Source organism: Balaenoptera acutorostrata, chromosome 4 (genome assembly GCF_949987535.1).
Source record: "Balaenoptera acutorostrata chromosome 4, mBalAcu1.1, whole genome shotgun sequence".
NCBI lineage: Eukaryota > Metazoa > Chordata > Mammalia > Artiodactyla > Balaenopteridae > Balaenoptera > Balaenoptera acutorostrata.
In genome coordinates this window covers 44,145,034-44,172,102 of record NC_080067.1, presented here as the reverse complement: position 1 = coordinate 44,172,102, position 27,069 = coordinate 44,145,034, and the positions used below count along the sequence as shown (strand labels likewise).

The 27,069-nt window shown below is 38.8% G+C and overlaps 1 protein-coding gene across 1 annotated transcript in view; it reads left to right on the top strand.

The window, feature by feature from the left end:
• LEKR1 (leucine, glutamate and lysine rich 1) overlaps nt 1-27,069 on the top strand; it is a 268,126-nt gene that overhangs the window by 202,109 nt on the left and 38,948 nt on the right. The window contains exon 10 of the mRNA XM_007164823.2: nt 25,941-26,034. Coding sequence (XP_007164885.2) covers nt 25,941-26,034 — 94 coding nt within the window. The remainder of the gene's footprint in view (nt 1-25,940; nt 26,035-27,069) is intronic.

Here is a 27,069-nt window from a genome sequence, read left to right as displayed (position 1 = left end):
ATCATGTCATCTGCAAACAGTAATAATTTTACTTCTTCTTTGCCAATTTGTATTCCTTTTATTTCTTTTTCTTCTCTGATTGCCATGGCTAAAACTTCCAAAACTATCTTGAATAAGAGTGGCGAGTGTGGACATCCTTGTCTTGCGAGACTGGACATCCTTGTCTTGTTACTGATCTTAGTGGAAATGCTTTCAGTTTTTCACCATTGAGAATGATGTTTGCTGTGGGTTTGTCATATGTGGATGGCCTCTATTATGTTGAGGTAGGTTCCCTCTATGTCCATTTTCTGGAGTTTTTATCGTGAATCGGTGTTGAATTTTGTCAAAAGCTTTTTCTGCGTCTATTAAAATGATCATATGGTTTTTATTCCTTAATTTGTTAATATGGTATATCACACTGATTGATTTATGTATATTGAAGAATCCTTCCATCCCTGGGATAAATCCCACCTGATCATGGTGTACAGTCCTTTTAAGGTGTTGTTGGATTCTTTTTGCTAGTATTTTGTTGAGGAATTTTGCATTTATGTTAATCAGTGATATTGGTCTGTAATTTTCTTTTTTTGTGATATCTTTGTCTGGTTTTGGTATCAGGGTGATGGTGGCCTCGTAGAATGAATTTGGGGATGTTCCTCCCTCTGCAATTTTTTGAAAGAGTTTGAGAAGGATGGGTGTTAGCTCTTCTCTAAATGTTTGATAGAATTCGCCTGTGAAACCATATGGTCCTGGACTTTTGTTTGTTGGAATATTTTTAATTACAGTTTCAATTTCATTATTTGAGATAGGTCTCTTCATATTTTCTAATTCTTCCTGGTTCAGTCTTGGAAAATTGTACCTTTCCAAGAATTTGTCCACTTCTTCGAGGTTGTCCATTTTATTGGCATATAGTTGTTTGTAGTAGTCTCTTAAAATCCTTTGTATTTCTGCAGTGTCAGTTGTTACTTCTCCTTTTTTTTTTTTTTTTTTTTTAGATAACAGTACTTTATTAGATGTGTTTTTGCATATATTTTCTCCCAGTCTGTGTCTTCTCTTTTTTTTTTTTTTTTTTTTAAGAAATTCACGTTCTTTTATTTATTTATTTATTTATTTATTTATTTATGACTGTATTGGGTCTTCGTTTCTGTGCGAGGGCTTTCTCTAGTTGTGGCAAGTGGGGACCACTCTGCATCGCGGTGCGCAGGCCTCTCACCATCGTGGCCTCTCTTGTTGTGGAGCACAGGCTCCAGACGCGCAGGCTCAGTAATTGTGGCTCACGGGCCCAGTTGCTCCGTGGCATGTGGGATCTTCCCAGACCAGGGCTCGAACCCGTGTCCCCTGCATTGGCAGGCAGATTCTCAACCACTGCGCCACCAGGGAATCCCTACTTCTCCTTTTTCATTTCTAATTCTATTGATTTGAGTCTTCTCCCTTTTTTTCTTGATGAGTCTGGCTAAAGGTTTATCAATTTTGTTTATCTTCTCAAAGAGCCAGCTTTTACTTTTATTGATCTTTGCTGTTGTTTTCTTCGTTTCTATTTCATTTATTTCTGCTCTGATTTTTATGATTTCTTCCCTTCTACTGACTTTGGGTTTTCTTTGTTCTTCTTTCTCTAGTTGCTTTAGGTGTAAGGTTATGTTGTTTATTTGAGATTTTTCTTGTTTCTTGAGGTGAAATTGAATTTCTATAAAATTCCCTCTTAGAACTGCTTTTGCTGCATCCCATAGGTTTTGGGTTGTTGTGTTTTCATTGTCATTTGTTTCTTTGTATTTTTTTATTTCTTCTTTGATTTCTTCAGTGATCTCTTGGTTATTTAGTAGCACACTGCTTAGCCTCCATGTATTTGTGCTTTTTACAGGTTTTCTTCCTGTAATTGATTTCTAATCTCATAGCATTGTGGTCAGAAAAGATGCTTGATACGATTTCAGTTTTCTTAAATTTTCCGAGGCTTGATTTGTGACCCAAGATGTGATCTCTCCTGGAGAATGTTCTGTGTGCACTTGAGAAGAAAGTGTATTCTGCCACTTTCTGGTGGAATGTTCTATAAATATCAATTAAATCTATCTGGTCTACTGTGTCATTTAAAGCTTGCGTTTCCTCATTTATTTTCTGTTTGGATGATCTGTCCCTTGGTATAAGTGGGGTGTTAAAGTCTCCTACTATTATTGTGTTACTGTCAATTTCCCCTTTTATGGTTGTTAGCATTTGCCTTATGTATTGAGGTGCTCCTATGTTGAGTGCATAAATATTTATAATTGTTATATCTTCTTCTTGGATTGATCCCTTGATCATTATGTAGTGTCCTTCCTTATCTCTTGTAACAGTCTTTATTTTAAAGTCTATTTTATCTGATACGAGTATTGCTACTCCAGCTTTCTTTTGATTTCCATTTGCATGGAATATCTTTTTCCATCCCTTCACTTTCAGTCTGTATGTGTCCCTAGGTCTGAAGTGGGTCTCTTGTAGACAGCATATATACAGGTCTTGTTTTTGTATCCATTCACCCAGTCTGTGTCTTTTGATTGGAGCATTTAATCCATTTACATTCAAGGTTATTGTCGATATGTATGTTCCTATTTCCGTTTTCTTAATTGTTTGGGGTTTGTTTTTGTGGGTCTTTTTCTTCTCTTGTGTTTCCCGCCTAGAGATGTTTCTTTAGCTTTTATTGTAAAGCTGGTTTGGTGGTCCTGAATTCTCTTAGCTTTTGCCTGTCTGTAAAGCTTTTGATTTCTCTGTTGAATCTGAATGAGATCCTTGCTGGGTAGATTAATCTTGGTTGTTGGTTTTTCTCTTTCATCACTTTAAGTATATCCTGCCACTCTCTTGTGGCCTTTAGAGTTTCTGCTGAAGAATCAGCTTATAACCTTATAGGGATTCCTTTGTATGTTATTTTTTGCTTTTCCCTTGCTGCTTTTAATATTTTTTCTTTGAATTTAATTTTTGTTAGTTTGATTAACATGTGTCTTGGTGTGTTTCTCCTTGGGTTTATCCTGTGTGGGACTCTCTGTGATTCCTGGACTTGGGTGACTATTTCCTTTCCCATGTTAGGGAAGTTTTCCACTCTAACCTCTTCAAATATTTTCTCAGACCTTTCTTTTTCTCTTCTTCTTTTGGGACCCCTATAATTCGAATGTTGGTGCATTTAGTGTTGTCCCAGAGGTCTCTGAGATTGTCTTCAATTCTTTTCATTCTTTTTTCTTTATTCTGCTCCTTGGCAGTTATTTCCACCATTCTGTCTTACAGCTCACTTATTTGTTCTTCTGCCTCAGTTATTCTGTTATTGATTCCTTGTAGTGTATTTTTCATTTTGGTTATTGTGTTGTTCATCTCTGTTTGTTTGTTCTTTAGTTCTTCTAGATCTTTGTTAAATATTTCTTGTATCTTCTCAATCCGTGCCTCGATTCTATCTCCTAGTTTCTGCATCATGTTTACTATCATTACTCTGAATTCTTTATCAGGTAGATTGCCTATTTCCTCTTCATTTATTTGGTCTTGTAGGTTTTTACCTTGCTCCTTTTTCTGTGACGTATTTTTTTGTCCTCTCATTTTTCTTTTTTTAATGGGTGGGATTGTGTTCCTGTCTTACTGGTTGTTTGTCCTGAGGCTTCCAGCACTGGAGTTTGTAGGCTGTTGGGTAGAGCTGGGTGTTGGTGCCGAGATGAGAACCTCCAGGACACCTCACTCCGATGAATATTCCCTGGGGTCTGAGGTTCTCTTTTATTCCTGTGGTTCAGACTTGGAGCTCCCACTACAGGAGCTCAGGCCTGACCCCCGGCTCGTGAACCAAGATCCTGCAAGCTGCACGGGCAGCCAAAAAACAAAAAAGAAAAGAAGGAAAGGAACAGAACAATAACAAAGAGTAAAAGATAAAATAATATTAGATAACTAACAGATAATTTAGAAAAAATTTAAAAAATTAAAATATAGATGAAACAACAACCTGGAGGTAAAACAGAACTACAGTGGCAAAAAAGAGGAGGATTAAAAAAAAAAAAAAAGCCTGAAAAGTCCTTGGCTGTGGAGGATGGGGCTTATGCAGGGGTGGGGTTTAGGCAGTGGGTGGGGCCTATGTTTAGGACCCACAGGGCCAGAAAAGGCCCTGGGGGGAGTGGGGCTTTTGCTCAGTGTGGCAGGAGGGACCCAGGAGTGCCTCTGGCCTTGGAGGGTGGAGGACCAGGTCCGGGACCCCAGCAGGCTCCCCAGGCCCAAGTGGGCAGGGGAAATGCTAGTTGCATTCCCTCTGATCCTGGAGGGTCCCTTCCCATTGGCCTCTCTTCTTCTTCCTGCCCACCATGCCCCTAGGACCCACGTGGGCAGAAGGGGCCCTGGAATGCAGGGACCAGACCAGAAGCCCAACAGGCTTCCTGGGGCCCAAGTGTGCGGGGAAACACCTGCTGTGCTTCCCCTGATCCTCCGGTCCTGGAGGGCCCCCCTGTCCACCTCTCGTCCTCTTTCCCCCTGCTTCCTCCATCCTACACCTCTAGGACCCACACGGCCAGAGGGGGCCTCAGAGGGCAGAGGACCAGGCTCGGGAGTCCAGCAGGCTCCCTGGAGCCCGAGTGGGTAGGGGAAATGCTAGGTGCACTCCCCCCTGATCCTCCAATCCTGGAGAGCCCCTCCCCATCCACTTCTCCTCTTCTTCCCCTCCCCCCCAGGACCAGCACAGCCAGAGGGGGCCCCAGAAGTTGGAGGACCTGGCCTGGGACCCCAGCAGGCTTCCTGGGGCCCAAGTGGGTGGGGGAAACACCCACTGCACCTCCCCTGATCCTCCAAGCCCCCTAGGGTCCCTCCAGGCATGGGAACCCCTCCCCTCTCCCAGCCACCCCTCAGGGGTGCTGGTCCTGTCCAATCTCCACTTCTCCTCCCCCCTCACTGGCCCCTACATCCTACCCGGCTGCTCGGGGGTTCCTTCCGTCTCCTTGGGCGTCAAGGTCCCCCCCCCCCAGCGTCCAGCAGGTGCCCTAGTTGTGGCTCATTTTTTAGTTTATTTTTTATTTTATTCATTTTATTTTATGAGTATTTGACTGCTTTCTAATTTAGAACATTTATAATCTTGTTTTCATTCTTTTTAAGGGCAACTATTTGCTCCCAGAGGAGTCTGGGAGTGGGGCCACAGAAGTGGGTAGCAGGCAGCTTAGAATTAGGTTCTAACCACCAACACTATGCCCTAGATCACATCTGTCTCTACTCCAGGCTAGTCAGAGGTCTGTCTAGTTCACAGAAAAACAAGGCTTGTCTCTGGTCCCCCCCGGGATGATATACATTTACTTCTCTTTGGTTTAGTAAGATGAACAATTGCAGAGCTTATTGCCATCCACCATTTCTTCCTCACCCTGCCACACCAATAACCTGCCTCTCGCTAAGAGGTTGTATCTTGTAGTTCCGTGACTCTTCATCCCACCCCCACGTCTGCCATTCCACTGTTGTGTCACTGATAAGCCCATAGCATATTAGAAGCAGTAATTTTATAAGCAGGAAATTGGCAAGAGCCAGTCTTACTAATAACAAGAAGGAATGGCAGCTGAAAGATTGACCATGCATAAGAAGAAAGAAAAACTATAAGTACCAACAAAAAACTTTAAAAGAATTGCAGTTTGGCCCAATATACAATAGAGACAAACAGCCTTACACACATCAGTAATCTTGAGAGCCCTTATATTTATAATATGGGTTAATAATTGATGGCCATAATGATGACTGAGTCAGAATGATTAAAATCAGCTGTATACTCTATGTATATAAAAGGTACAGAATACTGCATTTCCAGTGATGTCAGATTAATTAGATCTAGCTGTTTATCCAGGTAAATTCTGTCTCTTTCATACTGGTCATTGAGAAGATCCTATCTTTGTTCAAACATTTCTGGAACTCTTTTTTGAGGATTGGCTTAAGTGTGCATGTTTTAGAATATCCTTAGTATGATGAATCTTTGACCTTTAGGAATGAATTTGATTTTTAAAACAATCTCAGTAGGTCCAGTGAAAGCAAGTTCAAGGAGAATGATGGGAAATCAATCTGGGAAATATCATTGGGGATTAAAAATAAGTAAAATGTTTTCCTTTTTTCTATGCTTAATAAATTATCTCTGGCAGCAATTTGAAGACAGCAGTTTCATGAATGTTTTGAGGATTAATAACATCATTCGAATAAATATAGAGCTTTCTTAGGGGATTGATTGCTTTGAAATAGCACACTATATTTGCCATATTTTTAAAAAATTTAGTATGATTCTAATCTTACCTTCTATAATAAGTGGTAAAGATAATTTCTTTAAGTTTTCAGAGAACAGAGACATCACTGGACTACTTCCTCCTCTCTTCTCCCCTCTACCCCCCTCTTTTTTTCCTCTTACATCCTTGCCCTTTTTCTTTCTTTTCTCTCTATACTTTCATCTATCCAAAAGCAGGCATGGTATTACTTAGTCATTTGGTGGCACCAAGTTTACTGACATGATGTCTGTCACATAATAAAAATTAACTTATTGGGCTGCAAGCACATTTTATCATATTATCATAGGATTACTCCTAGATATAAGCATTGTGTTTTTTTTTTTTCTTTGTCCAAGGCCGCTTTCAGATTTTGCCTGCCTTGTCTTCTATTGTATCCTCAGAATCTGGCACATGTATTCACTCAATAAATATTTGTTGAGTCAATGAATGACTTACTTTGGGTAATTCAGTCAGTTAACAGTTATTTGTTGAGCATTTACTATGTGCCAGGTACTACGTACCCTGGGGATACAATGGTGAATCTGAAACATCCCTGTCTTCATGAAGTTTACATTCTAATAGGAGAGACAAACAGTTAAAGAAACAAAAAAAAAAGTAGAGAACTAACCAGAATAATTCTAGGTTATGATAACAGATATAAATTAAGTGAAGGGGTATTGTAGTAGAGACTCATAGAAGGGGTACCTGCTTTGGAAAGGGTGGTTGTAAAAGTAACTTCCAAAATGGTACATAAAGGAAGACAAGTAAGAGGTTCCCACGCCAAGGGCCAGGGAAGAGTTTTACAAGTAAAAAATGAGCTTGGTAAGTTCTTGGAAGTGGCAGTATGACGCGAGGCCTAGCAAATGTGAGGGGCAAAGGTGAAGGTCAAGTCATTCAGGGCCTCACAGGCCCGTAGGAGTTTGGGTATTAGTTTCAGTGCAATGAAAAGAAACCATTGGAGGGGGCTTCCCTGGTGGCGCAGTGGTTGAGAATCTGCCTGCCAATGCAGGGGACACGGGTTCGAGCCCTGGTCTGGGAAGATCCCACATGCCGCGGAGCGACTGGACCCGTGAGTCACAGTTACTGAGCCTGCGCGTCTGGAGCCTGTGCTCCGCAAAAAGAGAGGCCGCGATAATGAGAGGTCCGCGCACCGCGATGAAGAGTGGCCCCCACTTGCGGCAACTAGAGAAAGCTCTCGCACAGAAACGAAGACCCAACACAGCCGTAAATAAATAAATAAATAAATAAAAATTGTATAACTTTAAAAAAAAAAAAAAAAGAAACCATTGGAGGGATTTAAGCAAGTACCGACACTGTGGAAAGATGGTTCTAGCTGCTGGGTGGAGAAGGAATTGGCAACGGGCAGTGGGGGCAAGTCAGGTCATTTACTGTTTTGATATTCATCAAAGGGTTTTGTGCATAGCTAAGCCTAAGAGACATGAGAAAAGTGAAAATCTTTAGCTCTCACCCTCTGCCAGTTTCTGTTGGGTTATTTGAATGTCTGTACCAAGTGAATGAGAGCAAACAGCCAGGGCTTACTCCATGTTGAGCCAGAGGGAGATATGAGAGCCAGGTTAAAAAGACATCCTGAAGAACAAGTGACCTTTCGGAGGCTTTGACGTTATTGTCTAAACCTGCCTTAAAACTTTGTCTTCCTTTGGCTTCAGGGGCAACCTGTTATCCTGCCCCTTTCCTCTCTCTGTTTTGGTTCTTTGCTCTTCCCTCCTGCCATCACCTGACAGCAGACATTCCTTAAGGTTCATGCATGAACTTGGCTTTCCTCCCTCTACTTTCTTTCCTTCAGTAAACTGTCTCTCAGCTGAGCAAATTTGCTCTTGGAGCTTTGATTTGAAGCACCAATGGGATCTCTAAATAGAGGTGTCCTTAAGCAGTTGGAAATGTGAAAGTCCTTCCAGAAAAAAAGAAGCTGGGCTCAGGAAAAAACTTAAAATAGAGTTGCATGATAAGACCAGCAGAGATTCTAGTTCAGTAGGACCGGGCGGTGCCTGGGAATCTGCTGCACAACAAGGTCCCAAACCACTGCTGTGGAAGGACAGCAACCAACCAGGCTGCCAGATGTGCTCTCCAAAGGCCAAAGCCCAACTCACTCAAGGTGCCAGTGTGGGCTTTGCAAATTCAGGCAGCCTCCGCACACTGCCCCTCCTCCCCCACCCCTCCCCACGGCAGAGCCACTTGCCCGTGCTTCCACTGGGACCACTGTGGAAAATGTGAGGCTTAGAAGGTATGTAGTTTCAGGAGAGGAGGAAAAAAAGATATGAAAAGCCAGAATTGACCCTAGGAAAAAAAACTGGCAGAACTTCTGAATTTGGAGCAGGAAAGGAGTTAGTGACTAGGAAATAACTCATACATTAGCACAAATCTAATTAGTTATGCATTGCTTTCTCCCCCGCACTCAGCTGAGGAAGCTCTCTTAGGAGAAGAGGCTCCACTGGAAGGAAGAGAAGTAGGTCCTTCAGGATCCTGGATGCTGGGGGTAGAGAAGGCCTGGCCAGCTTGGTCACAGGCACACCGGGCCTGGAGAGAGGGGTCTCCTTGCTGGATGGGGAGGAGCGGGGCAGGGCACAGGGACAGTGCCAGAGAAAAGGGTGGCTATTTTTTAAATTCTGTGTAAAGAGAGCCCTCAGCTCTCATGCTTCTGGGCTACAGGGTGTCTTCGGCCAGGGCCAGAACTCTACCCAGAACTATGAATTTGTGATACCACTTCAGAAGTATTGTGGATTAAATAGGGTTTTGTGGGCTGGCCTGCAGGCCTAATTCCTTTTTTATGGAAAATTATTTCTATAGTAAAATGTGTTGGAAATTTCCTATAACCAACTTACAAATACATTTTAGAAGGGCATATGTGTTTAAGCTTGGAGACTGCCCACGTATAACGCTCAGAGAAATTCATTTATGCAGTAACGTGTGGCCTAAAACCGTACTGCTGAGACACACAGCTGTTTGTAATAGTCCGCACCCTATGCGTTCCTCCCCAAGAGCTGTGTTGGCCCTATCTTGGTGAATTCCAAGAAAAAATATAGAAAAATACTTATTATGATTTACTTGCCAGTAATATGACAGGATTAGTGAAGAATGTCGTTGGAGGAAAAGCTTCATTGTGACCGAAGTTGGGGGCAAGTGGCTTATGTGTAAATTGTTCTGTGAAATAAGCAGTTATCTGTCTGTGTCTCTATCAGCTAGCTCTTTACCTCTCTTAAGTGAAATTTACTTAATTTCTCCCTGTCCCCCTGAAGCATACCTTTGAGGCTATAGGGAAGGATTTTATTCCCCCTCCTACACCCACAACATTAACTTCTTTTTCAATTTCCTCATCCTCTTCTCTTTCTCTTTGTTTTTTCTTCTTTAATTGACAGCTCTAAACCCTCACCTCAGAGAAATGTACATAAAATCTAGCAAATTATTTCAGGAGGTTCATGGAATTTCCCGTTCTGTATATGACACAACCCCATGGTCAAACATACCTGTTTCTTCAGGCTCTCTCTTCCCCTTCTCCCTGCTTCCTTTCTTCTCTCCTCCCCGCTTTCTCGCTCTCAAGCTCTCTCACACACCATCCCCAGGTTTCACAGTCGTGGGGAGCCCTCTTGGTGCTTCTGTGGACATGATCTTGTCTTCACACTGCCCTGAGTGAGATGCATCATTGTGTGGTGCTCATCAGAAAGGGTCAGGGGCCTGAAAACCAGCCTGAACTCTGCTCTCCTCACCACTTGCCACAGAGGAAGGGGCTTATTTCTCTTGCATAAGCATGCCATTCCTTCCTCACCAAGCTCTATGTACCTGGGTCGGCCCCCACCCAGAGGGAGCACTTTTTCTAATTCACCAACCCAGAGGGCAAGCCATTTTCAAATTTGCACAAAGGCCCTGGCTAGCAGAGCTGTGACCCTCTCTTGTGAAGCAGGTATCATTTTCCACATTTTACACTTGAAGAAACTGAGGTTAAGCAAGGCTAAATGTCTTGCCCAGGGCTACATAACTGGCAAAGACAGAAATCAAGCTCCGTTGTATCTAGCTTTATAAACTGTGTTCCCTCCACTACAGTTTACACAGTTCCCTTAGCATTTGTCTTGAAGGGATCAGTTCTGTCAGCTTCTCTTTCTCAATCATGTTGTAACACTGAGTCTTCAGGGGACTCCCAGCCCTGCAGAAAGCAGAAAATCCCAGAGTACCCCCTCTTCCCCTCCTCTTGCCTTCTTACCCCACCTCTCCACTCTTTTCAGGATTCTTCCATTCATTTAATAAACATAAGATGGTGACTTTTGTCTTCCTTTCTCTAGTGCCTTAGCAAAGTCAGAAGTGGAGCTATATCTCAGAACAAAAGTAGAATAAAAACATTTCACAACACATTCTATAAGAAGAGAAACTTGGTGTTTAGTTACTTTGATGAGGCTTGTCATACTTTCATGAAGGCTAGAAGCAATAAGAAGTGTAGAATATAAAAAGGGATGTGGAAGCAAGGTTTCAAGGGTTCTGTTACCTCGTGGTAGTGTGGCTTAGTATAAAAAGAACGGACTTAGTTAGGCAAACATAGGTTTAAATCTAGTGTCAAGTTTGGACAACTGGCTTAACCACTTTAAGGGTCATTTTCCTTATCTGTAAAATGGGCATATTAATAATAGCTACCTTCTTGTGAAGATTAAAGCATCTAGTATCATGCCTGGTAGGTTGTAGGTGCCCAGAAAGTATTAATTTCCTTTCTTTCATCTTCATTTAGGTTGCTAACCTCTTAAAGCAACATATCTTTTATACCCTGCATTGGTGATGTAGATATTCAGTAAATATCTGTTGAATTCAGTGTTATCTGCTTTACTCTTAGAGTTGTAAAGATTAGTCCATGGAGTGATTTATTTTGGATGCAATTCTGTTAGTTTAGAGTGTTATGAAATGAAGTGTTCTAAGTAATATCATTCTAAAATAACAAACCTTATCAGGTATTTTTCCCAAGACATACCTCTTTCTCTGATTTCCTGTCTGTCAACAACTCTCAGAACAAGAGACTTGCCAAACTTCTTATGATATCACAGACACTGCTTTTAACAGTGGCAGGAGTTGTGGCAAAATCAAAATTATCTCTTTGATTGACAATGTGAAGACATCTCTAAAAGAACAACTTGTGAAACAGAATTTAAAGCTGTCATTTGGCATTATGGTTTGACATTTGTTTGCAGTTACGTTTTTAACTACAATTAAGGGAATTAGATTTTTGCATGTATGTAAGAAATTAGATTCTCATTTTCTTTTTGGTCTAAGAATTTAAAAGTTAATGTTTTTTTTAAAATAAATACTCTTAATTGTGAGTAGATCCTAATTTGCCTATTGTGCCAACTCCAAAAATGTTATTTTTTTAAAAAAATCTGATGAAATTACAGGGTAGAGAACCCTAGGCTGGTACAAGCTTGAACCAGCTTTACCTCTTGTGAATTATGTCACTTTAGATAGTCATTTACCCCTCAGGATCTTCTAAAAATTAGGAAATTGCATTAATATATTTCCAATGAGTGGCAAGAAAGAATGACCATATCCCTAGAGACTATCCCTAGTGCCTGACACATAGTTGGGTACACAATAAATATTTGCTGGATGGATGTATGGATGAGTAGGAATGAATTTAACCCCAGTTAAACCACTGATCACAGGATTTAAAACTAGGAAGCTCTCATTGTCTGGTAGCAAATCAGCTTCTGACTTGCCAAAAATCAATTCAAACTCCTGGATTCTAGTGATGATCTTCTCTATCAGATTCTTACTAAAATCCAAATATAGGACCTGAATCTTTGTTGTTTCTTATTATTCTAAAGCATGAATACCTCTAGAACTGGCTGTAAAGGGGAAATTGGATATCTGTATGATATTCAAAAACAGGTGCACATTTTCAGCTTTTTAAAATATGAATATGCCTCTAACAATATTTTATTTCTAGAAATCCTCTAAATTTCTCTCAGAGAGGCTCACTAGAGTCAAAGTTGATCCTTTATAGTTTCTTTCAAGGCAAGACTGCTTTTTCTTTATCAATGTCTCAAGATGGTTCTACAATCCTGAATAATGTGCAAGCTCTTTCTTGAGTTTACTATATAAGTGTGATTTTTATTTTTGGAATCAAGATTATCTTTTTCACACATATAATCATCTCTGTATACATTACCCAGTGCCCATTCTATGGTAATCAAGGACAGTGTGTTTGTAACATCATGTATAATCATTCTTTCTGCCTTGTCTCATTAAAGAATTGCACTGAAGAGTGGAGAACAGAGGCTCAGCAGGAATCAATGAGATATGAAAGTCCTAATTTCTGTAGCTTTAATGTCAAGCAAAATTATCATCACAAACACAAGTTCATAAATTTTATAACGGTTCACTCAAAACACCTTATATTCTGTGGAAATGTCATAAGGAACTTTATGACTCTTTGTCAATTCAGTGAATGATTATCACTTCATCAACATTGTTTGAACCTTGGCTTACTATATTTTGGCTTCTATAATCTGCTAGCCTTTCACGATTTTTATTCTGAAGGGATACATATAACAGCAGTGTTTTGTACTGGGTCCATCAGAGGAAAGTATATGGAATGGATTCTACTTTTGTTGATATCAAAATTATAACTGTCTCCAGGGAGACTAAAATTTGAGCATCTCAAATATTCAGTACCATCCATTTTATAGTAAAGGTAACTTCTAATGTACTCACAGACATCCATCTGAAAATGCTCATTGGAATTTTCTAATCAGTAAGACCTCTTTTCAAATAGGAAACCTGGCTTAAGAAATAAAGTGGATCAAATTGCCAGGACTCTGCTGCCTAGCCACTTCTAACAAGCACATAGCGAGCCACATCCATTCTATGGTACTGGTATTTTGAAAACCAAGTGAAGTGCTACTTTATTTGCCTTGACTGTTGCTCCTTATTTTATCAAGTTTACTACTATAAGATTCTACTCTTATACCTGAAAGTTGTGTAATAACATTTGAAGGTAAACCAGCATCGTTTTCTATCTCTGCTATAACAATTACCACAAACTTAGTGGCTTAAAACAACACAAATTTATACAGTTCTGGGAGTCAGAAGTCCAAATGAGTGTTAAGGGGCTAAAATCAAGATGTCAGTAGGGCTGGCTCTTTCTGGAGCCTCCAGGGGAGAACCCATTCCTTGCTTCTTCCAGATTTTAGAAGCTGCTGGCATTCCTTGGATCCTGGACTCATAAATCTAATCTATGCTTCCATTGTCACATCACCACCTTCCCCCCCCCCCGCCCCCACATTAACCTTCTTGCCTCTCTCTCATAAAGACCTTGATAATTATACTTAAGGCACATCCAGATGAACCAGGATAATCTCCTTATCTCAAGATCCTTAATGTAATCACATCTGCAAAGTCCCTTTTGCCATATTTACAGACTTTGGGGATTAGGACATGGATATCTTTGAAGGCAATTATTTAGCCTACCACAACTGTGACAAGTTAAAAATAGCTATTATCAACCCTAGAGCAACCATTAAATAAACTAAACAAAGAGTTATAGCTAATATGCAACAAAGCAGATGAAAGTAAATCATAAGCCATATGCAAAATCCAAAAGAAGGCAGAGAAAGAAGGCCAAGGAAACAACAGATGGGGCAAATAGATAAGATGGTGGATTTAAGTCTAACTGTATCACAATTCAATTAAATGTAAATTGTCTATACATTCTAATTAAAAGATAGAGATTTTCAGATTGTATAAAAAAGTAAGATTCGGCCATATACTGCCTACAGGAAATGTATTTGAAAAGTAAAGATACAAAAGGCTAAAAGTAAAAGAATGGGAAAAGATATACCATGCTGACACTAATCAAAAGAAGCTAGAATGTGTTTATTAATATCAAGCTAGGTAGATTTTAGAACAAAGACTATTACCAGGAATAAATAAATTCATTTCATAATGATAAATAGACCAGTTCATCAGAAGGACATGACAATCCTAAATGTTTGTGCCTCTAATACAGAGCTTAAAAATACGTGAAGCAAAAACTGATAGAACTACAAGGAGAAGTAGACAAATTCACAATTATTGTTAGAGATGTCAATAGCTCTCTCTTAACAATAGGTAAAACAAGTACACAGAAAAATTAGTAAGGCTATAGAAGACTTGAACTTTACAATCAATCAACTTAACCTAATTGACATTTATACAACATTCCACCCAACAGCAGCAGAATACACATTTTTTTCTCCAAGAGCATACAAAATATTCACCAAGATAGACCATAAATTTGGCTATAAAACAAAACCAAAGAAAATTTAAAAGGACTCAAATCATACAAAGTGTATTCTCTGGTCACAATGTAATTAACTTAGAAATAAATAACAGAAAAGTATCTGGAAAATCCCCCAAATATTTGTGAACTATAACACAATTCTAAATGAGATATGGGTCAAAGAAAATATCAAAGGGGAAATTACAAAGATTTTTTAACTAAATGGGAATGAAGACATCAAAATGTGTGGAATATCACTAAAGCAAAACTTAAGGGAGCAAATTTATGGCAATAAATGTCTATGTGAAAAAAGAAAAAAGGTCAGCTTCCACCTTAAGAAGTTAGAAAAAGAAGAGCAAACAGAACCCAAGATAAGCATAAGAAAGTAAATAATAAAGATCAGAGCAGAAATCAATGACATAGAAAACAGTAAAACAATATAGAATATCAATTAAACAATCAGTTTCTTTGAGGAGATCAATAACATTAATAAATCTCAAGTCAGACTCATCAGGAAAAGAGAGAGAAGACAAAAATTTACCAACATCAGAAATGAGAGTGGTGACATTACATTCTTCAGATACTAATACATTAATAGAGGAATACTATAAACAACTTTATGCCGTTAATTTTTTTAATTCAAAAATACTTTATTGCTAAAAAATGCTACCCACCATCTGAGTCTTCAGTAAGTAACATCAAAGATCACTGATCACAGATCATCATTACAAAATAATAATCATGAAAATTTTGAAATATTGCAAGACTTACCAAAATGTCACAGAGACACAAAGTGAGCAAATGCTGTTGGAAAAATGGTGCCACAAAGCCATTTGCTTGACTATGCCATTAATTTTGACAACTCTGAAAAATGGATACATTTTTTTGGAATATAAACTACCCAGGTTCACTAAAATGAATAGATGACCTGAATTTATAATTTAAATTTTTCCCACAAAGAAAACTTCAGGCCTAGAAGGTTTCACTGGTGAATTTTATCAAGAATTGAAGGAAGAAATAGTATTAATTCTTCTTAAACTCTTCCAGAAAACGAAAGAGGAAGGAATAGTTCTTAACTTACTTCATGAGGCCAGTATTACCCTGATACCAAAATCTGACAAAAGCATTACAAGCAAATTAACAGACCAACATCCCTCATGAGCACAGATGCAAAACTTGTAAACAAAATTTTAGCAAATTGAATCCAGCAACATAAAAAAGGAAAGAAACCATGAATGTGTGGAGTTTATCCCAAGAATGTAAGATCAGTTTAACATTCAAAAATCAATTATTGTTATTCAAAAAGTAAAAAAGAAAAACTCAATGATTATGTCAATAGAAACAAAACAGGCAGTTGGCAAAACAAAACGTTCATTCCTAATTTTTAAAAAAATCTCAGCAAAGTAGAAATAGAGGAAAACTTTTTCAAATTGATACTGGGCATATAAGAAAACTGACAGATAACATCATACTTAATGGTGAGAGACTACATACTCTCCTCCTAAGATCAAGATCAAGAAATAAACACCTGCTGTCATCAGTTCTGTTCAACATTGTGCTGAAAGTTTTAGTCAGTACAGTCAGGCAAGAAAAAGAAATAAAAGGCATCAGACTGGAAAGGAAGAAATAAAATTTTTTATTCACAGATGATATGCTCACTAACATAGAAAACCCCATGGAATCTACAAAAGGAGTTACTAGAACTAATAAGTGGGTTTCGCAAAAGGTTGCAGGAAAAAAAGTCAACATCCAAAACCCAAATTAATTTCTGTATATTTGCACAGAACAATCAAAATTAAAAAGCAGTATTTATCAAAATATTTCAAAACACATGAAATACTTAGGGATGAATCTGACAAATAATGTGCCAGACCTGTACATTGAAAACTACATAACATTGCTGAGATAAATTAAGAGGATCTAAATAAATGGAGAGATATACAATGTTCATGGAACAGAAGCCTCAATATTGTTAACAGTTATCTCCAAATTGATTTATAGATTCAATGCAATCACAATCAAACCTCCAGCAAACATTTTTGTACAAATTAACAAGCTAATTTTAAAATTCATATGGAAATGCAAAGGACCTAGAATAATCAAAACAACTTTGAAAAAACTTTGAGGAGCCAAAAGATCAAAGTCACTACCTAACTTCAAGATTTATTGTGAAGCTACAAATAATCAAGACAGTGTGGTATTAATCTCAAGATAGACAAATAGATCAATGGAACAGAATAGAGAATCCAGAAATGGCACACATGTATGGTTAATTGATTTTCTACATGGGTGCCAAAGCAGTTCATTGGAGAACACATAGTTTTTTTCACCATTGGCACTGGAACAATTGTATATCCATATGCAAAAAATGAACTTCCATTCATACTGTGAAATGTATATATAGAGATTAATTCAAAATAGATCCTAGATCTAAATATAAAACCTAAAATTATAAAACTTATAGGAGAAAACAGGAGACATATCTTTGTGACCTTGGATTAGGCAAAGATTTCTTAGATTCAACCCCAAAAGCCCAATCCATAAAAGAAAAAAACCCTGATAAATTGGACTTCATCAAAGTTAAAACTTCTGTTCTTTAAAAGGCACTGTTTAGCGAATGAAGACAAGCCATCGTCATAGATTTGCACAATATATATGTCATAAAGGACTTGCCTTCAGAATATATAAAGAACTTTAGAAACTCAGATGACCATAAACAACCCAATAAAAAATGAGCAAAACATTTGAACAGACGCTTCACCAAAGATATACAGATGGCCAATAAGCACATAAAAAAGATGTTCAACATCATTAGTCATTAGGGAAATACAAATTAAAACCATAATGTGTTACGACCACACACTTCTATTTTTTTTATTTGGCCACACCTCACAGCACGTGGGATCTTAGTTCCCCGACGGGGGATGGAACCCATGCCCCCTGCTGTGGAAGCACGTAATCTTAACCACTGCACCGCCTGGGAAGTCCCACAAGCACACACTTTTAGAATGGCTAAAATTAGAAAGCCTGAACATACCAATTGTTGGCAAGATGTGGAGAAACTGGAACTCTCATACTCTGCTGGTTGGGATGTAAAACAGTACAACTCTTTGGAAAACAGTATGGACGTTTCTTAAAAAGTTTAACGTACACTTACCTTGCTACTTAGCCATTTCACTCCTAGGTATTTACCCAAGAGAAATGAAGGGACATATCCATACAAAAACTTGTACACAGATATTAATAGCTATATTTGTAATAGCCAAAACCTGTGAAACAACCTAAATGTCCATCAGCAGGTGAATGGATAAACAAATTGTGGTATATCCATGTGATGAAATACTACTCAGAAAAAAAAATAATAATAAACTATTGATTCATGGTACAACATGGACAAATCTAAAAGGAATTATGCTAAATGAAAAATGCGAAACACACAAAACAGAATATACTGTATGATATATAGAGAATTTTTATAGAATTCTGAAAGTGCAAACTAATGTATAATGACAGAAAGCAAACTCTTGATTGCTGGGGGCAAGAGGGCAGGAGTGAGGGATTCAAAAAGGGCATAGGGAAACCTTGGGAGATGATGGATATATCATTATTTTGATTGCAGTGATGGTTTCACACACATATGTTTATACATATGTCAAAACTCATCCAAGTGTATACTTTAAACATGTAGTTTACTGTTTTCAATTATATCTCAATAAATCTGTTTTTTTTTTTTTTTAATTCTCTTGGAACGATTTCTCCTCCAAATCTTCTATGGATAGGAAAGAAGTTGAGAAAGCTGTCTCTCAAAAGGGCAGAATTTCTAACACCCTCTTCTGATGTGGCAAGGCTGTATGATGGAAAAAAAAAAAATTACATCTCAGAGAGGAAAGCCAGGAGCTATGGAGAAAAATGGATTGAGAAATCACTCCCAAGTGAAAGAACCACAGTCTAAGCAAGGAATGTTCTCTACCTCCAGGGTAGAAATCCTCATAGTCGCTTCCGGTAGGATTTCAGAGTTGGGATGGACTCCACCTGATGCCAGGTGACTTACTGTGCACCTCCTGGTGAGAGGACTATAACATCCACACCTGATTCACATCAGACTTGGCCATTTGATTTGTTCTTGCCATTGAAATGGGAGAAGGAGTGACATGCACTGATTCTGAGCAGAAACTTTAACAGATCCTATGTTTTCGCAATTTTTCTTTTCTATCACAAAAGCAGTATTCCCAGGTAAGAATTGCTCCTTGGGCTACATCCTGGAACAAAACATGCAGAGCAAAGCAGCAGATGACATATATCATGAGCAGAAAATAAACTGACCTTGTTAGCTTCTGGGATTACAGACATGTTGAGTTTTGGATGACTCTGAAATATAAAAGTAGAGCAGTCAGGTGAGAGTTGGAAACATGAGTCAGATACTCAGAGAACAGATGTGAGCTGGAGATAAAATCTGGGAGTTGTCAGCAACTATTGCATTTTAACCATAGGCATGGATATGATCACTTAGAGAAAGAGTAGAGAGAGAGAAAAAAGAGGCCTCAGAACAAAGTGCTAAGGAACACCAAACATGTAATTGACGGCAGAGAAAGATGATTCTGCAAAGGAGACGGGAATGGCCAAATATTTGGAAGAAAGCCAGAATTGAGGGTTTTGTTTGTTTGTTTGTTTGTTTAATGTATTTATTTATTTATTTTTGGCTGCTTTGGGTCTTTGTTGCTCCGCGCAGGCTTTCTCTAGTTGCGGCGAGTGGGGGCTACTCTTTGCTGCAGTGCGCGGGCCTCTCATTGCAGTGACCTCTCATGCTGCTGAGCACGGGCTCTAGGCACGTGGGCTTCAGTAGTTGTGGCATGCGGGCTCAGCAGTTGTGGCTCACAGGCTTAGTTGCTCCACGGCATGTGGGATCTTCCCGGGCCAGGGATCGAACCCGTATCCCCTGCATTGGCAGGCTGACTCCCAACCACTGCGCCACCAGGAAAGCCCAGAATTGAGGTTTTAATGTAATCCCACTTTTACTGTCCTCATTCTTTGTTCCTTCTGCTTCACTTCCTTTCTCCAGCCTAGAGACTGCTTAGCAAGCATCAGAACCTGCTAGGTTCGCCTCACATTTTAAAAGATAAATCTTCCTTTTACAACATTGCTGGCTTTTGAGCACCATTTGGACAGGGACCGTGCCCTCATTCACCTCTGTCTCTCCAGGTACTGCCTTGTCCATAGTGTGCATAGTGGGCAGTAAACTCCACCCTTCTGTTCACTTGCCATTTCCCTCTCCTTGGTCTTTGCCTTTAATTCTCTTTTCTCCAGATGCCCATTCTACTCTATGCTCAGGCTTTAACATTAATTGTTTTTATAAATACTGAGTAGTTACATAAAAGGTTTAGATAGGTATAAAGTATGAAGAACTAGAATACAATGAACGCTCAGTTTAGGAAAAAGAGCCGTACCATTAGCGTTGAAGTCCCTTGGTGCTTCTCCTTATTCCACCACATGGCATCCTTGCTCAGAGGTAACCACCAACCTGCATTTTGTGGTTCTCAGCAAACTAGGAAGAGATGGGAACTTCCTCAAACTGATAAAGAGCATCCACAAAGACCTACAGAAAACACCTGTTATTCCTTTGCTTCACTCTATAATTTTACCACGTATGTTTGTATTCCTAAAAATAAATTAGATTTTGCATATATTTTTTCTACATAGAAATAAAATTATTATATATATATTACTCAGTGATTTATTCTTTGTGCTCAAGATTATGTCCCTGGGATTTTTGTCCATGATGTTACATGTAGCTGAAAATCATTCATTTCTTCATCTCTATTATACTCTGAAGTATACCACAATTTATTTATCTTTTCTGCTTAGCTATATTTCATAAATTTTGATGTGTAGAAATTTCATTATTGTTCAAGTCTAAGTATTTTGAAGTATCAGTTATGATTTTTTATTTGACCCAAGAGTTATTAAGAAACACATTTTTGAAAAGTTCCAAATACATGGAGATATTTATCTTTTGTTACTGATGTTTCTTTGTTTTCGGAGAATATGGATTATAACAGTGCTGTTCAGTAAAAGTATAGTGTAAGCCACATATGTCACTTTAAAAATTTTAATTAGAAGAGTAAAAATAAATAGGTAAAAGTTATCTTAATTAATATATTTTACTTAACCCAATATGTAGGGTTAGGGTTAGGGCTTGTTTTTATCAAGCCTGTTTCTCTTAACTCATGAGTTTAGTTTATTTGCCATTATTATGATTGTTATTTTAAGTTTTCTATCAATATTTCTCTCTCTTTTTCTACACTCTTTTCTCCTTTTGGGCCTTGGGCGGGGGCAACATTGTTGGTGTTTCTTTTATTTTCTTAGTGCATCTTCTTCTAATGGCATATTCTATTCTTTTAGTGGTTACTTCTGAGGTTTTACCATGCATGCTTAATGAAGTCTAAAATTAATATCTCAAACTTCTCTTGAATATCTCAAACTTCTCTTGAATAACACTGGAGCCCTGATAGTTGCCATCCTATATTCTACATTTTTGTCTAGTGTTCTAGTTCTATCCTTTTGTTAGCCCCACTGATTACACACAGTCAAAACTAATATTTTATACAGATGATATTTATTTACAAGTACTTACGTACAGGGCTGGCTACATAATTTTCAGGCCCAGTGTAAAATGAAAACGTGGAGCCCCTTCAAAAAAAGAAAGAAGCTTTTTCCTTTCCTTCACCATCTTTCTCTCAACTTGTCAGGGTCTTTTTTTGTTTGTTTGCTATTGAATCTTGTGCTCCCTTGGGCATGGAGAAATCGTAGCACGGATGCACGCTCTCACGGGCACCCAAGGCCCTGCCCCAGACTCAGCCAAAAGGACACACATGGCAGACCCAACATTCCCCATGCCTGTGCCCACTGAAGCAGAGGATGACAGCAGATGCTAGGCAAGGGTCAGGGAGCAAAAGGTTGAGAACCATCCTGGGGAGACAGGGAGGTGGCGAAAGGTAGGACTCTGTGTGAGCCGAGGTTCCAAGGCCCCAGCATGTGCGTGACTGTCCCATTAGACCTCACTTACAAAACACAGACTCAAAGATAAAGTTATTAAGAATTTCTCAGTGGTGACCACAGAGCATTAAATCTGAAACCCTGGGCCCCCTTCAGAACATGGGCCCTGTACAGCTGTCTTGATCACACGCCCAAGAAGCCCTCCCTGCCTGTGTGTTTGCCAGTTCCTTTGCTCACCATTTTTTCTTGATCGTCTGACCTTCCTTCTGAGATCATAATCCTTCCTGCAAAGCACATTTTTAAGAAGTCGTTTAGCTGGCAGTAAACACTCAGATTTTATTTTTCTGAGCATATTTTATTTCGGCCTCTTTCTGAAAGATAGTTTTGCTGGGTACCCAACTTCAGATTGATGGTTATTTTCTCATGGGATTTTTAATATATTATTTTGCTGTCTTTGGCCTTCCTTGTTTCTATTGGAGTATAAGCTTTCAATATGTTTGAGTTCCTCTGAAGACAGTATGTTTTATTTCCTCTCCAGCGTCTTTTAAAATCTCTTTTAACTCCAATATTCTTCATTTTCACTACCAGGTGCCAGATATGAGATTTATTTTTGTTTATCTTGCTTGGAATCCTTTGGGCTTCCTAGATTTATGGGTTGGTATTTTTCATCAATCTGTAATGTCCTTCCTCTCCCTTTCTCTCTCATTTGCTTCTGAAATGGTAAATAGAGAAATATTAGATCTTTTCACTCTGTCCTCCATATATAAACCTCTTTTTTTTTTTTTTTAAATCACAGCCTTATAAATATCTTTGTGTTTTTTTTTTTAAACTTTGGGTTTATTTATTTATTTATTTATTTATTTATTTATTTATGGCTGTGTTGGGTCTTTGTTTCTGTGCAAGGGCTTTCTCTAGTTGTGGCAGGTGGGGGCCACTCTTCATCGCGGTGCGCGGGCCTCTCATTATCGCAGCCTCTGTTTTGCGGAGCACAGGCTCCAGACGCGCAGGCTCAGTAATTGTGGCTCACGGGCCTAGTTGCTCCACGGCATGTGGGATCTTCCCAGACCAGGGCTTGAACCCGTGTCCCCTGCATTGGCAGGCAGATTCTCAACCACTGCACCACCAGGGAAGCCCCCAACCTCTTTTTTTTTTTTTTTTTTTTTTTTAATGATAGTTCCCTATTTCTTTCTTTTTTTTTTTTTTTTTAATTTTATAGCTACTTTATTTATTTCTTTATTTTTGGCTCTGTTGGGTCTTCGGTTCGTGCGAGGGCTTTCTCTAGTTACGGCAAGTGGGGGCCACTCTTCATCGCGGTGCAGGGACCGCTCTTCATCGCGGTGCGCGGGCCTCTCACTATCGCGGCCCCTCCCGCTGCGGGGCACAGGCTCCAGACGCGCAGGCTCAGTAGTTGTGGCCCACGGGCCCAGCCGCTCCGCGGCATGTGGGATCCTCCCAGACCAGGGCTCGAACCCGTGTCCCCTGCATTAGCAGGCAGATTCTCAACCACTGCGCCACCAGGGAAGCCCCCCAACCTCTTTTATATTTTACATATTTTTGACATCATGTACTGCACCCTGTATAATTTCTTTGAATCTCCCTTTCAGTTTATTACTTCATTTTTAGCTGTGAATAATCTGCTATCGGACCATCTACTGAGTTTTTCATCTCAGTTATTATATGCTTCATTTCTACAAGTTTGATTGGTTTGTTTCAGATTTCATTAGTCATTTAAATTAATCTTTTATTTCTTCCAATATATTGTACATCCTTATTTATATTCAATATCTGAAAATACTTTAGAATTTGTGGCTTTGATTATGCTATCATTTGTGTCTGCTCATTCTTCCTCTTACTAGCTTTAAAAAAAATAATTTTGGGATTCTTAAAATTATGGTCTCATAGGTCTTGAATTTTTATCTGTAGGAATTCTCTGAGTTTCAAGTTGAAGATAGGTTTCTCCCAAACATATTGGTGTTCTTCCTACCAGGCATCTGGAGGCAAGGTTATCCTAACACCATTGTAAGATATCTCCTCAATATGAAGCTTTTTGGACCACTCAGGTAGTGTGAATTCAGGATACAAACCTGCACTGGGATTGGCTTGTGTTTACAAATTCTTGTGGGAGATTTGTATTTTCCCCTCTACCTAGCACCAAACTTCAAAGCCGGAAATTTCTTTTTTGTTCCTTGAGAGGGGATGTTATTTGTATTTTACACATACTGGGTGAGAATTTCATATTCTTACGTACAGTATGACAAAAATGCATACTGCATGTGTCACTCTTTGAGATGCAGTTTTATGCAGGTGAGTTTCCTCTCAAGCTCTTCCTTTCTCTCCTCACTCCAGTGCCCTTCATGGCTGTGAAATTTAATGCTCAAGTACATCAGATTTGGAAAGTACCTTCAAGGTGAGAGTTGGCTTCAATGCTCTACTTATTGTTGGGGTTCTTCCTTTTACTTCATTTTTTTAAACCATTAGTTCGGAATAATTTTGTATTTAAAGAAAAGTTACAGAGACAGTACAGAGAATTTGTTTCCCTCTGGTCCATTTTTCATAACCATGGCACATATGTAAAAACTAAGAAATTAATATGGGTATAATACAATTAACTAACCTATAGACTTTATTCAAATTTCACTAGTTTTCCACTGATAACCTTTTTCTGTCCTTTCTCTTGATTTGTGTTTCCTGCATCTTCCTAACTTTTTGTCCAGATCACTGATGAATTTTAAGATTTTTTTTTATAAGTGAAAAAAAAACTTTACTTATTTTCAGTAGGAAAGTTGTCAAAGTACCTAGTCTGACACAGTTCTGAAAAAAAAAGTCTGGGGAGTTTTGTTCTTTTCAATCATCTTCTCTCAAATAATATTCATAATCCTGGCTACCAAGTTAATGTGTCTTTATGTTCGTGAACTTAAATTTTTCTAGCCTAGAAATGTAGGCACTATTTTTATTAAAAAATGTTTAATAATACTGTAAGAGTGAGATGAGAATAGAGATCAAGATAGATTGACAGTTTATTACAATACTCTTGGTGGGAAATAAAGTCAAGAACCTTAACTGTTAGTAGTCGGAAAGGAAGGGAGGAAATAGTTCAAGGTGCACCAAGGAGCAGAATACATAGAACTTGTTACTGAATGGATGTGGTAGAACAAGAAGAAGGAAAAGTCAGAGATGACTCAGGGATTTCAAGCTAAAGATTGTGACTGTTGAAGGTTTCAGAAGTCAAAAGGAAAGGCAAGACCGTTGGAGATGATGATGAATTTGTTTTTTGATGTGTGGAATCTTTGGTGTTGATGGCTCATCAGGGTGGAGATGTCTAACAGGCAGTTATAAATGAAAGTCACAAGTTTGAGAAAAAAGGTCAGAACTAAAGGTAAGAGGGTGATGATGGAAAACAAAGGGATTAGAAAGAGGAATAAGCAATGGAAAAGAATCACCTACCCAGAAAATAAGAAGGGTTATGATGATTATAGAAGGGGGTGGAGGGACTCCCTGATCAACAGGCATACTTTTGCCACCACCTGTGATATTTAAAGTCTTAACTTCAGGGCCTCTGGAGAAATGTTCTCATGAATCTCCCACACTTACTTCCACCCAGAGGGTCACAAACTTAGCTTTAAGACCCAATTACGTGGGGACTTCTCTGGTGGCGCAGTGGTTAAGAATCCACCTGCCAATGCAGGGGACATGGGAAGATCCCACATGCTGCGGAGCAACTAATCTCGTGTGCCACAACTACTGAGCCTGCGTGCCACAACTACTGAAGCCCGCACACCTAGAGTGGGTGCTCCGCAACCGCAATGAGAAGCCCACGCACCACAACAAAGAGTAGCCCCCACTAGCCACAAATAGAGAAAGCTCACGTGCAGCAGTGAAGACCCAACACAGCCAAAGATAAATAAATAAAAAAATAAATTTATTTTAAAAAGATCCAATTACGTGGATTAAAATATTAAAATGTTCTTTGTGTTTTCTCTCCTATTTTCTAGTATGTTTTGTACTATACCACATCTTAGATATTACCCTCTACTTAATTCAGTCTGTTCCTATTAGCACTTGAGATAAATAAAAGAAAAATAAGTCTAGCAGGAACCACAAACGTGCTGATTTTGTGTCATATCCCAGCACATTTTCCTCTTTTAAAGAAACAAAATATTACCTAGTGTTAGAATTTAGTCATAAACTTTAGAACCACAATGTATAGTATTTTATTATATTTGTGACTACACATATGTTGTTACTATTTCATGCAAAAATAATAATATTACTTATTAAGCAAAAATTAAGCCTGAGAAAATACTTACCTTGTTGCCAGTGTTTTTAAATTGCTGTTAACAACAGTTAAAATAGTATGTAGTAGCAGTACACACACACACACATATGTATATATATATTTCTAAAGAGAAGAATAAACAGACTGAATTGTGAAATAATCCCTGAGGCACGACCTATAATTTAAGAAGGGTGTTAAGGGTGTGTCTTGACTCATTTGTTGTGTTTATGGTTTTCAGGGAATCGATGCTGATTTCACATCAGAAAAGCATCGAGCAGTTGCAGGAAACCCTTAGACAGAAGCTGCTGGACGGTGATAACTGGAGGGAGAAGGTAACAATAATGTGGCTTTCAGCAGCATGTGTCTTATTTGTTTTTCAAAAATTCTGTCCATTTGCCAGGCTACTTCAGATAGGTTTCTTTGCTTCTATGCACACCTTTGATTCTTTCTGGAATTTCCTAGACCAAACGTGCTTACAATATATGTTTTTTACAAAATATTAGACAAGTAGGAAGTTAAAACATAAGAAGAGAATTTGAAATCTTATAAGATTAAGATGGCTGTTAGGGGGCTTCCCTGGTGGCACAGTAGTTGAGAATCTGCCTGCCAATGCAGGGGACACGGGTTCGAGCCCTGGTCTGGGAGGATCCCGCATGCCACGGAGCGGCTGGGCCCGTGAGCCATAATTACTGAGCCTGCGCGTCTGGAGCCTGTGCTCCGCAGCAAGAGAGGCCGCGATAGTGAGAGGCCCGCGCACCGCGATGAAGAGTGGCCCCCGCTTGCCGCAACTAGAGAAAGCCCTCGCACAGAAACGAAGACCCAACACAGCCATAAAAAAAAAAAAAAAAAAAAAAAAAAAAGATAGCTGTTAGTTCTTATGTAAAAGCATAATTTTTACTTTTAAATATTTACCCTTTTTCCCATAAAATGACAGAATCTGCATTTGACTACATCCTTAAAAGCAGGGAATATTAATTCATTCTTATGATTTCTCTGCTTTTAAGAAGATAATACAAGAGAATGAACAATGACTTAAAATTATTCAGTTATAAACTTTTGGCAAATAAAATGAATAAGTATTTAGTTCACTATTTACAAAGAAGATGTTTGCTTTTAGAGTATGAAAAAATTGCATTGACTTTTGTCTTTGGACTTTTCTATATTTTTCAAACTTTCAACAATGAGTGTGTATTGCTTTCATAATTTTAGAGAATACAAATCATACTTTTAAAATTGTTGGCCCCTGCCTTCTCAGGCCTTGCACAGCTCTAGTCATTGAGGCTATTGACATCATCTCCCTGTCATAAACTTCTCATACTTTTTGATTGATCCCTTGGCTTTATCATGCATACTGTGCTGAAACCTTC